At 36.1% G+C, this 13,558-nt stretch overlaps 1 protein-coding gene across 1 annotated transcript in view; it reads right to left on the bottom strand.

The window, feature by feature from the left end:
• The window catches only part of DIAPH3 (diaphanous related formin 3), a 425,074-nt gene that overhangs the window by 353,939 nt on the left and 57,577 nt on the right, over nt 1–13,558 (bottom strand). Inside the window, exon 3 of the mRNA XM_039877169.1 lies at nt 12,524–12,628. Within this exon, the coding sequence (XP_039733103.1) occupies nt 12,524–12,628 (105 nt within the window). The remainder of the gene's footprint in view (nt 1–12,523; nt 12,629–13,558) is intronic.

Genomic DNA, 13,558 nt, shown 5'->3' with positions numbered 1-13,558 from the left:
AGTCCCCAGGTGAGAGCCGAGGCCCAGGGCCGCCCGAAGCCCATGGACCCCAAGGCTACTCAGATATATTAGCCAAAACAGGCTCTTGTTTTTCTCTGAGTCGGTTTGGACTGAGTCAATCATTTCTAATTGAGCATATGACAATTAAGTAAGAGAAAATATTTAAAAGTTACAGAAAATCATATTTTTAATGACTCCATTGGGAAGGAAAAAATAACATTCGTGAAAGTGTGACTGACGGTGCTGAGACATATCCAACAGCAGGCTGGCATTACTGTGTGGCAGACAGGGACAGTGACCCAAGTACGCTGTAGGCTACACTGTTACTCCTGTGAGTTGGTTTTTTTGTACCCCAGTTTGTGAACTGTAATATCCGTTCTTTTTAATGTAATGATATGAGAATGAAAAGAAAAACTTGTTTCCGTGATAAATTACTTATATGCTTAGAAAAGAACAGGATGAGGGTGAGTCGCTTTAAAAAAAACTCGTTTCCAAATTGGGCATTGACAAGATAATTGAGAAGATCACAGTGTAAAAATCATACAAAGCTCTTAGAAGTCTGAACATAGACGGTTTTACATGTATAAATTCTTGATTGAATTAAAACACAAACAGTGATCAGATGACACTTTGTGGGCATGCCTTCTGTAGGAAAATCCCAAATAGGAGCCACTCCTACTTAAAGGAAAAGGCTTCGCTCTATATCTGAAGATTGGCATGTATACATGTTTTAACTAGGAAAAAATTATTGTATTTTATGATGCCCGGTTTTAATAATTTTTATTCAACAACTTATTCTAGCTAGAATCAAATTTAAGAATCCTTCTGCTGGAGCGTTCATTCGCCCAGTCCCACTTCACACTTTAAACTTTGATAAGACTTGAACTTAAGATACCAAGATAACTGAAGAGACTTTAATCACTGCCCTATTTTCCATACCATAGTTTTTCCCACGCAAAAACTTCTACATTTGTTATTTAGTAAACTAGGTCTTAGAGAGAGATGATGAATTTTCCGAAATCACAAAGCTAGACATAACAAAGCTGGATTCTTAACTACTAAACATAAAGTTTAGTCTGCCGAAATGAGTAAACTAAGCTTTTATAAAATACTGTAGAACACAGCTTTAATTCACATCACCTAAAAAAAATTTAACGTATTCTTTTCCCTATTTCAAATCATTAATGTTTTGAAATACTTCAAATATTTCAGTAATTTTCTTAGTATTTAAAAAAGTAAATACAATTACCATTTTTATAATTTATTTTATTATTGAAAATATAGTAAAGTCCTAAGTCCGTAACATTTTACAATGTGTAACAGAAACTGATGAGCTTAATTACTTAATGTGCATGGATCAATTTGAAATAAATTGAAAATGAACACGCTGTACACTCTACTTAATCTTGTTACAGTCTTGTTTCAAAATTCACTTTCTAATTTGCAACCCAATAGGTTATAGTTTAATAATTAGGAAACTTTCTTTCACGTTTCAGCAGTTTAGAGCCCAAGCAACTAAAAGTAGGTAGAGTTTTAGTAGGCAAAAGGTCTAACTGCAAGGGAGAAAAAAAGTTCCTATGCTTTTACTATCTAAGCCAACTCATGGGCTTGTTACATTCATTTTTTTCCCTCTTAAAAATAGGGATGAAATAATTCTCTGTCCATAGAGTAATTTTTAAATGAATTATAGGCATAAAAGTAGACATATTAGTAAACAAATAAAATAATGAAGAAAGTAATCTTTCACAGTCAATTCTAGTTGGCTAAAGATGGCACAGAACTACTTACTTAAGATAAATAACACATTTTCATTCTAACTAATATGAGTACCTGCATAAAGAGTCACGCACATCACTTTCACATGCTGAACCATTTTTAAAAACAAAGTGATAGAAATTCTCAGATGCCTCTGAACCCCATTTATATGGAGTACATCACCATAATTTTTTTAAATGCATTGATATTCAAATCTGAGAAACATGATTCTGAGCTCATCAGGCTTGCTTAATTGCACCAACATCTGCAATCAATTTAAATTCTTTAAGGTAGTCTTTCACAGCGCTTGAAGTGATTTCATGCTGTGATAGATTTAACACACTCACTAATTTATAGACACACACAAGCAGATGAGACCTATTTTTCCAGCGGTGGGGTAAAGTACTAAAGGGCAGTCTGAATTCTCCAACTATCGATGGGATATAAAAAAGGATGCATTCTGCATAACTTATTGAAATTATATGAGAAGACGATAGCACTGTGCAAACATAATATAGAAATTAAGACTAAAACCAGTGTTTCATTTAAAACTATTTATAGGTCATGGACCATTAAGAGGTTTGATCAAAGTTTACGGATGAAATAAACAGCAAAACCTACAGCTCTCAGTTAATGTGACATAGCAAAATGTAGTTCAGTGCTATCATCTTAACATACCATAATTTCTCCCCTAAAAGGGAAGGGAGCTGGGGGTGGGAGAGGGCAGGGGGCGGGCAAGGGCAAGGAGAAGAAGAACGCTAATAATCCAGAACTGTCCTTTAACCGAAGACACAAGGTGACATCAAATAAAGAATGTGAGATTCAAAATCAGAAGACTAGATGGGCCGATGGCAGCAGCAGCGTAGCTCCTGAAACGCCCTGGATCCTCACAGAAAAAGAAAACAAGAAAAGAGCAAAACTAAAACCCCAACAATATTGAGACAAGGTACAAGCATACCCTCATTTTATTGTGCTTCACAGATTTGGGGTTTTGTTTGTTTGTTTGTTTGTTTTAATTAAACAAATTGATAGTCTGCAGCCACCCTGCTTCGAACAAGTCTAACGGGACCATTTTTCTAACAGGCCCCAGTGATGGTTAGCACTTTTTAGAATAAAGTATTTTTTAACCAAGGTATGTACATTGGTTTTTTTTTTTTAGACATAATGCTAGTGTACGCTTAACACACAATTTAGTGTAAACGTAACTTTGATATGCACTGGGAAACCAAACACTTCATGTGACTCTTTACTGCAATATTTGCCTTATTGTGGTGGCCTGGAACCAAACCCACAGTACCTCTTAGGTGTAAGCCTGTATCTCTATGATCCTCAAAATACAAGCGGTTGGAGACAAACCACTAACTGCCACTACCTCTGCAGAGTATCAACGTCTGTGGAAAGCAGCAGAAAAAGCAATAAAGTGTCTGATGAACATGAAAACAGGAGAACTCCAAAACAGCCCAGAGGTATTCATTAGAAATCGCAGTAGGCCAGTGTGAGAACGGCAGCTGAAACTGGGCTGAGAGTGGCCCGTTCCAACACGGTACGTGCATCAACTCACAACGCGGAGCTGCCAGGACAGGACCCCACACCGTGGAGAAAGCAAGCGCTGAGAGTGAAATCAAAATTGAGCAGAATAGTCCTACATTACGATGAAAGATCACCACGAAAACAAACCCGTAAGACATGGCAAACTATCACAATTTCAAAACGAAACTGAGACATTAGAGAATATGCTAGACATGAAAAATATGTTAAAGCAGAATTAGAGAAACTCGGAAATTAGGTAAGAAAACTCGAGAAAAAAATAGAGACAATGTTTAAATAATTTCGGAAATGAAAACTAAACTAGAAGGAATATAAGAACAAAAGAACAAATCATGTATAAGAGATTCAGATTGAAATATTATTTTTAATTAAAAAAGAAGAGTAAGATAAAAAGGATTTGGGAAAAAGTGGTATATTGGAAACAAAAATACAACATCCAGACAATTGGATCCCTGAAGAAGAAAATGAAAGCAAGTACATAATGAAAAAGTGTACTGCTCATTTTATAATCCCGACTCTGGCTTCTAAATAAAAAGAGCCAATAAGGAATAAAAATTGCTGTCCTTTTGACAGCAATGCTGTCATGCTTTATACTAGAAGGGAATGGTATACTGTATGTTAAGATCCTAAGGGGGAAAACACGTGAGCCAAATATTTTATACCCTGTAAAAATGACTAAACAACAAAGGGCATGTACTGTTGTCAACACAATAACTCAGAGAATATTGTTTCGTGACCCCTTCACAGGAATCTACTAAAGAACAAACAAAATGACTAGAGAAATACTGACATATGGGCTGGTAATGAGCATTAAAATACAGTTACTCAGAGAAATAAAGACTTAATGAGGGTTAAATACAGTCATTCATAGAAGGGCTAAATGAAGACTAGAAAGAAATATATAAAATGTAATGCCTATGGGCTCAGTGTAGGTACAGTATAATAACAGTTGGTAATGTGAACGGCACATGCAAAAGAAATAATTTTAAACACCTATACTTTTTTTTCTTTTGGTCTCTTCACTAAAGACACCTACAGTGGCTAACCCGCTAGCAATAAGCATCCTTAATCCCCAGACTGTTCTTGAAATATCATTTCCCACTAAAGGAAATGGCTGATTCCAGAGCTAGTGTGGGAAAAGAGGAGCCTGGATCACCTTATCTTACCATGTAGAAACGAAACAATCCAAACTACTAGGGCCACCCCCAAATGATTAGGAGCCAACCGGACAAGGTCCCACTCGTCAAATACGAGACAATTTGAGGTTTATTTATTATCATGGTGCCCAAAATTTTAATGACATTAAAAATAGTTGGTCACCTTCAGAGAATGATAGGGAACCAATACAGTATCTCAAAAACTAGCAAGGAAAAGAAATGGTTTCTGTAAATGTATTCCGACTAATAAATGAAAATTAAATTATAGAATTTTAATTATAAACCAGACATGAAGTACCTACTGATAACAGATCATAATAGTACTTCCTACGTCTTGCCAAAGGCATCACATCCGAGTCTGATCAAGCCTCTGACCAGCTGCCACTCTGCAGGAAATACAGAGGAAACGGGCGAAGCTCACCATGAGTATAGGATCAGCACCATCCGGGCTGTCTTGGATGAAATAAAAGGATGAATGGGGAACTAGAAGATTAAAAAGCCTTTCAAGATACTCAGAATTTTAAAATATAAGAATAAATTATGGTGTCTGGTGATGTACTTTTGGGTGATAAAACTATAAAAATCAAGGAAGTAATTCCTATAAAAGTCAAGAGAGTGATTACTTTTAGAGAAAAAAGGGAAGTTGAGACTGAGACGGAGCAGACGGAGAGCTTCCTGCTCCCTGCAGTGGCTGGCAAGGGTCTGATTACTGATCTGGGTGGTGTCTACTTTACAATTCATTAAACTACATATTTGTTTTGGGGTGTTTTCTATAACTGTGCTTTATTTTTATACTAAAAAGGTTTAAAAACTGAGAAACCCTAATTTCTAATTCTAGCTGCAGCGCTAACTTGGGGATATCACCCACTCCCTGGGCCCTTATTTGCAAAACGTAGAGATGCTCAAAGATCTGTTCCAGACCTAATGTAAATAAAAAACAGTGTAATAACTATGAAAATGTCTACTAAGTGAGAGCATAACAAAGCCATCCTTATCAAAAATAATGCCAGAAAATTATTTTTAACTCACCAAAACAGTACAATATAATTTTTCCAAGAAAACGTCTACCAAAAATAAAAATAAAATAAAAAAATCTAGTGTAACGGTAATAACACACAAGGAGTACTGAAAACATAAGATTGTCTGAATTTACTTTGGACTATGTTGTCTTCCCACCTCAGTGAATCCCCAAGGCAGAACTCCCATTTTATTTAATCCACCCGGGAAGGCTTTCTGACAATGAACTTTTTACGTACTACATTGAGGGTAAGAAGCTATACCAACCACACTTACTTTCTTGAGGGTACGGGAAACCATTACATTGCACCAGTTAGGAAATTGTAATAAACCAGGGCAGTATGAAATCAAGAATGAATGCCTTTTGCATATTAAGATGATTACCCCATTAAGGATGTTTAAGTCTATATAGAATTTATTCTTTGGGGGAATAAGCAAAAACTGAAACGATGTCTCTCAAATCCAAACTAAGAGGGAATTAAATTTACTGCCACCAACCAGAAAGGTAAATCAGTCCACTGAGGCTTTAAAACCAGGCACGCTCTTCTCCTTCCTAATACCTATTCTGTTGGGGATCTTTTCCCAAAACTGACCAGGTTCTTCTGATACAGTAGATAACCTTCCCCTTTGATTATTTCTACAAATGGCCAAGAAACAACCCAAATAACCAAGATGAATACAACCTCACATGACCTCTAATGCCACGCCTGACCTAAGCATCATTGACCACGTCAGGCTTTAGAATTCTAGTAAATGTTACTAGTAGGTAACAATATTTCTGTATCGGGCCAGGTTTTTTTTGAAAAGTGCTAAAGCAAAGCTTATCTTAACTATAAGATTTTTAGAAGACCGAAAATATACAATTCTTATTTGAACCTAATATAATTTCTTCCTACCAAAAAAAAAAAGACTTTCTTCATTACTATCCCCTGCCTTAAAAAAAGGAAAAAACACTGCAGTAATAGCAAAGAACATTAAACATCACTGATGTGGCCCAGAAATGACTCATAAGGAAGCCGGGTGAATCTGAGCTTCTGGAAGACAATTTTTAATTGTACATAAATAAAACCTGCCCTATATAAGCACAAATGGAAATTAAAGTGCCAGATAGATTATTAGGAAATACTCATAAGAAATGGGTTCATTGCCCTGTGGCTCTGAAATTTTCTCCTAGTCAGCAAGCAAGACCTGGAGACAAACAGGCAAAGTCTCTTAAGCAAGGACATTGTTGATAAATATGTGTCTTATACCAAGTACCAGCCACAAATTTTTACCAAGCTTTTGCATTACACGGGTGTGCTAATCAAATCCCTAACCTGAACTGGAAGCCCCCAAAAAATTCATGTTAAATTCATGTTAACTTAATTAGCAAGAATATGTAAAACTGTCTAGTTCATCTATGTTTCCAATGGTTAAAACATAAACCTTTTAAAGGAAAACAATGAAAAGTGAGAAAAAATAAAAGAACCTGATTTACCTGTATCTGACAATGCTTTCTAAAATTAACATATAAAACTGAACGCTAAGAAAAACAGACAGGTGTAAATGGTTAAAAGGTATAAACATACCCTAAACAATATTACAATATTAACAAATTGATGGTAAAACAAATGAACTTTAGATTTTCCACCTAGAGAAAATGTACACAAATATAAACGTATGACTAATATTTTTTCAAAACATAATTCTTTTCTGATCAAGATACGCCTGGAAGACGACGGTGCAGAAAACCAGGTCCTCCATACTTGAGAATATCACGCCCAGCTGAGTATGACAACAGGTACCCTGCTAACACCTTTCAAAATACTTTTAAACACTATATGTACACATACGTATACACGAGAATCTATAATCCTACATTTATGAATTTAATTTAGACTCAGTCATTTTATCACTGCTTAAAAAACTTCTGTTAGTCTTTGTGCCTTTTTGAAGTTATGTTCTATAATATCTGATATTTATTTCTTATTTAAAAAGTCGAAGCAAGAATGACAGAACTACTTTAAAGTCCAAGGAACAAGGTGAAACACTATCTAAACTTTTCCAATACATGCCTCAAAGGAGCCCTTGCCGTCACTTGACTGCAGTCCAGATCAACTATGAAAGAAAAAGCTTAAAAACAATGTCAAAGGAAGTTAGCAAAATTCCAGGAGCACTTCTAAAAGATAAATTCTACTTCTTTCTCTGGGGGGAAAAAAAATCGAAAAGGAAAAAACTACGCATAACTAGAAAATAAAGGGTGGATAGTCTAATTAAGATTAGAAAAGTGAAATTAGGCCTTCCTTATTAGCTATCAGCCCACCTAAAATAAGCACGCTACTTGCAGTGATAGATGGGGATCGAGGGGGAGCAGAGGCCTGTACCAGCTTTTATTTCCAAGCTAGCGCCTTCAGAAGAAAGCAGTAGTATAAATGTCAGGGAAATTTCTAAAGCATTTTACCCATCTCTAATGGCAAAGCAAAACAAAACAAAACAAAAGACCATGGGCTGACAGGTAGCAGTCCAGTTGTAATCTGCATAGAAGTAAACTGTCTGGACGGTCTCATCATTTCATATCTAAAAATTGGGACGAAAAAGACTACTCCGAAAGCACTGATGAGCAAATGCTAATCTCCACAGAATGGTTCTTGGAGACATAATAAAAGCTTGAACATTACTGCATAGCCCAGTACAGAATTTCCCAAAAATCCCTAAGTTTCTCTTTCCCTGAAACTCCACCTCCCCAAAGGACCAGACACCTTCTGGTTCTCCTGTCTCTCAAACGTGGCTCCCTGATTGTCTTCACTTCCCCTCGCCCCCTAGCCTCTTCCTCCTTCCAGGGGAACACAGGTTTTGGGTTCACTTTTACTTTCTGGGACATAGGTTTTGGGTTCTCAGGGCTTCTCCAGTTCTGTACTGCCATAGATGACCCTGGAAAAGCCTAAATTGGAATAAATAGAAGATTCTTTCTTCACAACAGAAAGGAAAAGTACAGTGAAATTTTTATTAATCCTCTATGATAAAGGGCGGGAAAGGTTGTACTGATCTTAATCCTACTCTCTACAGTTTTTCTTCTGAACACATTCTTTACATAAATTAGTCCATGCCTTTCTGTTAACCCTGTCATGGGAGACTTTCATATTCCCTAGAGATAATATACCCAGAGCCAGCTCACCCCGAACACAAGTCAAGCGCCCACAAGAAAATAAATATCAACATAAACACAGGCATCACAGACATAGGGTGTGATACAGCAAAACCAACGAGAAAAGAAAAAGTTGGTGAAAGCAGTAAGTCTATTAGGATGTCTCTCCTAGACCTGGCTTGTCTACTCAAAGCTCAAGAATGCTGACTACAAAAATCATAATTTAACGATACTGCAGGGATGCTTGAAGAATTTTAAGGAACACAAAAACATAGCAAAAAATAAAAATCAATTGAGTAAAGATTTTTAGGACGTAAAGGACAATTCGAATCATAAGTTTTACTTAAAGTAAAATTTTAAAAAATGTTTTACTTTTTCTCAGACATTTCTAGCAACACCTTATAATTATTCATACTATTCTATGTATTGTGAAAGACATGAAAAATAAAATTTATACTCTTAAATGTAAAAATAAAAAAATATATATGAGACAAAAAGGATGAAAAATAATTAAACCACAATAAAGATTAAGAACTACACTCATAGTTGGGTCAAGCATAATTAGATACATTTATATGGCAGATTTGTATATTAAATTACAGTTCCCTTTCATTTAGAAAACAGAAAAAATTCTTAGGGACCAGGGGCTCTAAAGATCTTCTGCTATGTTCCAGAATTTTCTTCTTCTTACACTGTCTGGGAACTGTGAGTTCTCTTCCATTTAGACCAGCATCTCACATCCGACTTTTAAGGTCCTTACCACTAATTGCGGAACAGTCTTACCCTCCAGCTAGTAATCAAACAAAAGTAAAGTCTGTGTCACTTTTTTTTTTTTTAATTTTATTTTATTAGTTTCAAGTTGTGTCATTCTTTGAAAGAAGTTTTCTCCAATAAAGTTGCTGCTAAACAGATGAGGCAAGCCATCTACCAAGGCAGGGCCCTGGGCCATGTGGTGCCTCTCTCATCTGTGCTCTTGAGGATGCCGTGGAGGGGAGGGTCTTTTAAGATGCTTCTTTGATGGAAAGAGGAATTTCCAGAGTCAATTAAAGATAAAGAGAGACCCCGCAGAGGGAAAAGTGCATCTGGATGGTATATCAGAACGCTTATGACAGCAGAGGAAAAACCCAGCTTAAATAAGAACACGCATCGCCTGACACAAGGGAAGATTCTAAAAGCAGGACTACATGGGGGCAGAGCAACAGCTCCCAGATGTCCCATCCCAAGCACCCCAGCCCATCTCATAACCATGTCGAATGTCAGAAAAAAAGTGGCTTTCTTGCTCTGGATCTTTTTATGAAGGAAGGGAAACTTCCCCAGAAGCCCCCAGCAGCCCTGGCCACCAGATGGTACTGGCCAAACCTGGATCACATACCCAGGCCCTAGGAAGTGAAAACACACATGAATCTGGCATTTGCAACCTCTAAACATGATTATTTGCTTAATAAAATTTTAATAATCTCCCATAACTGAAGAAATTCAGTTTTACCATTTGGCGATCTAAACTGAAACTTACTTAAGGTTCAAAAATAACCTAATTTGATTGATTTTTATTCTTCTTCTCAAAGCCAAACTTACCTATTTTGGTGCTACTTTGAGGGTTAACATGTCGAAAGCATTTTCAAATCAAAGGTAGACATCGGTACTATTTTTTAAAAAAATAATATTAATACTTATCCACAAAAGAGAATCTCGAAGCAAATTCTAAGGCTAAAATAACAAAAGTATACCTACCACAAACCACAACCTCTCTAAAATAACCTATAAAATTTCATTGTTTTTCTCAGAGAAAACTTTTTCAGTACTCATTAACCCAAATATACTAGCATGACAAAATCTGTATCCTGGAATTAATGAAATGTGTTTCTACTTTCAGAGCAAAAATAGATGACTGGTTAGCTTGAAATTTCTACGTTAACCACCTGCCAAATTACTCAGAACCCTCCCAGGAAAAGCCATGATCCTCCGCACACTAATTAAATGAGTCGATGCTTTAATCATACTTTAGATAACTAATCTATTTCAATCCTGATAATCTAATTAACTAATTCTGGTAAATAAATTCCAACCTTAGTCCAAAATAATTAGAGGATTAAAGTTTAAAATCAGTGAATGCAAACTGAAATAGATCCATTACAATAAAGTTCAAAGTGGTTTGTTCTATTAAAAAGTCTGTTTATTATCCGAAATTCAGAAACTGAAATGCACTATTATTCCAAGCCTTTCTAAACTAGTTCTAATACAATATCTCTTGTAATTATATTAAGTGAATTCGTGTCTATTGGATTTAAAATTCGCAAAAAGGGTAGTCTTTCCTGATTACTCCATATAAAAGAGTTATACCATCTCCACACCACCCCCGCTGTGTTTTCCACATCATATTTCCCCTCCAATTACCCGTGTTTATGTGTTGCCCTATGTTGCGCCCGTGTTGCCCTATGTTGCGCCCCAGGACACAATGATAGACTACCTTGATGCTCCGTCTCCAGAGCCTAAAATAGTGCCCGACATATAGACACTTAAATGTGATGAGGGAACAAATGAAAGTCGTAGAAATGCAGACTCATTAATAGTAAATTTGTATTTTTTACTGATGTACATTTACTTATATTTTTAATTATGGTGTAATAATTTCAACAACACTAATGATAAACAAATCGCAAAGAAAAATAAACAACCACGACTAGCACAGAGGCAGCCACCAGTTATAAAATCGGTTATGTTCTAACCATGGAATAAACAATGTGACCCTAGCAACAAGCCTACGATGTAGGTATTAGTTCCATCTTATGGATGAGGAAATTGAGGTTCAGAGAGGTAAAATAAAATGCCCAAGATTCAAGTAGAGGATAAATAAATTGATCTAAAATAAAAGCTTTGACTCCCAAATCCCCACAGCTAATCTCTGATGTCTAAGCATCATTAAGAGACAACAGCAATTCATATCACAGCAGCATGTACAGAGCCCATCTATATAAAGTGCTGAAATAATAGCGCTCTGTGATTTCTGCAAGTGAACATCGGGCTGCCCAAACATGAGATATGTTTAAAACTTAATTATCATTTGAGTCTTGCTTCCAAAAGAAATACCTCAGAGTCTCTGGTCTAGCAGATAAATGGACTTAAAGTATAAATAACTTGTATTCTTTTAACCTAGACTTGAGTTAAAGTATCCAGTAAAAACTACAGTATATTATTCCTCTCTATCTTAAGTTCCGCCAAAATCATTTTCTCTGGTTCTTCTACCATTCGCTTCTTCATTAGCTTTCATTTTAAATTTTTCATCCAACCTATTTATTTAAAATTTTTATATGACTGGTCAAGCTCATTTGCTGCTCCATGAAATAGACGTAATTGATTCTGTGTGCCAGTCATGGCTTCTTAGACACCCAGGCATCACTTCCACCCACATATTTTATGTTTCCCTGGAAAACGGACAGCCATATGGAGACTGAACGCTCTTTTCAATGTCTACATATATAATTTTCACAAGATAATTTTATCCATAAGAAAACTCACATTAAACATATGCCTCTAAGCCACTATTACATATCCTGATTTAAATGGCTGCGGTAAAATCAGTCGCCCTTTTCTACAATACAAAGATTACCCCAATTTATAAGTGACACAGAAATCAACACCCATCTTAACTCACTAACAAGGAAAGTTGTCTGAAGGGCGAGTAAACCAACCAATCGCAGTGTTTCTTAGCAATGTGAGTGGCTAAAAAACAAAAGCAGTTTAAGTTACAAGGTGAGATATATGTTTAAATTAAACTTATTGTAATACTGTGCTTTTAATGATACATTCGAAAGCCCCTCTGATTCCGGTCGCCACCAACTTAAGCACCTCAGCAGACAAATGCATTGTTTTTCATACCACCACATGCTTCAGCAGTATTTTTCCACTTGACAGCTTTACTTACTGTCTTGGAAGCAGTATTAATGTACTGCATCACCATTTCTTTTTTGATACTTAAGTCCTTTTCCCGCAATGGTGCCTTCTTATCTTCATTTAAATTCATATCTTCCTGGAAAACACAATTAAAAAGCCTCATTTTAGAATCTAAGTAGAGCAGCAACTCTATATACACTATGAATGGAAAATCAATAAGTTGTGACTAAAACAGCATTAATTGTTTTGAAATGATTTACGTGTAGTTCTGCCCGGAGGAGAGAGAAAAGAGCTGATATGGAAGTATTCTAGCCGATCATCTTCACAGGTAAAACACTTACCAAAACAGCTTTTTAAATTCACAGCAGGCTAGTAAAATTACATTCGCATCACTATAGATAATTAGACAGGTGAAGATTTCTGCCTTTTATAAAGTCATTAGGATTCACAATTTCAAAATACACGTGTGTGTGTATACATTTTTTTTTTTACAACAGCTGCACTTGAAGCTATCTTGCACTGTTTTGAAGGAGCAGCTCCATGTACCAAAAATTAAATGGTAAATAAGCCAACCACTTTCTAGACCCTTATAGCGACAAGCACATATCAAACACCTAGTACTGACCCCAGCAAAAGGTGAAGCATTCTATAATTTTAAACGTCTCCTCTCTACCACAAAATATTCATTAACTGCTTAACTTATTCAAAAGCTACACTTATAAATAAAAAGAGGTACCACCTAAAAATCTAACATTGATCAAACACCATTCAAAATAAGGGTTTAAGAGACCTGGACATCGCTCCAGGTCTAATTCTCACTAAAAATACAAGTCAAGTACATCCACATGACTATGTGAATCGCTACCAGGATCTACCAATCAGGTTGCTTAAGAGGCCGTCCCAGCACAGGAAAGGGAGCAAAGGTAAGAAATGGCTGAGGTTTCAAGGGCAGCTCATGTGGATTTCTTCCTGATCTTGGCCCTCGCCTGTTTCTGATATGCAAGGCACAACACCTGAATGTATATAAACTCTATATCCACCTAGAAACAGAACCATAAAAATCAAG

Source organism: Pteropus medius, unplaced genomic scaffold (assembly GCF_902729225.1).
Source record: "Pteropus medius unplaced genomic scaffold, Ma_sr-lr_union100, whole genome shotgun sequence".
Lineage (NCBI taxonomy): Eukaryota > Metazoa > Chordata > Mammalia > Chiroptera > Pteropodidae > Pteropus > Pteropus medius.
Note: the sequence above shows the minus strand (reverse complement) of the source record. Positions and strands in the feature narration are given on the sequence as shown.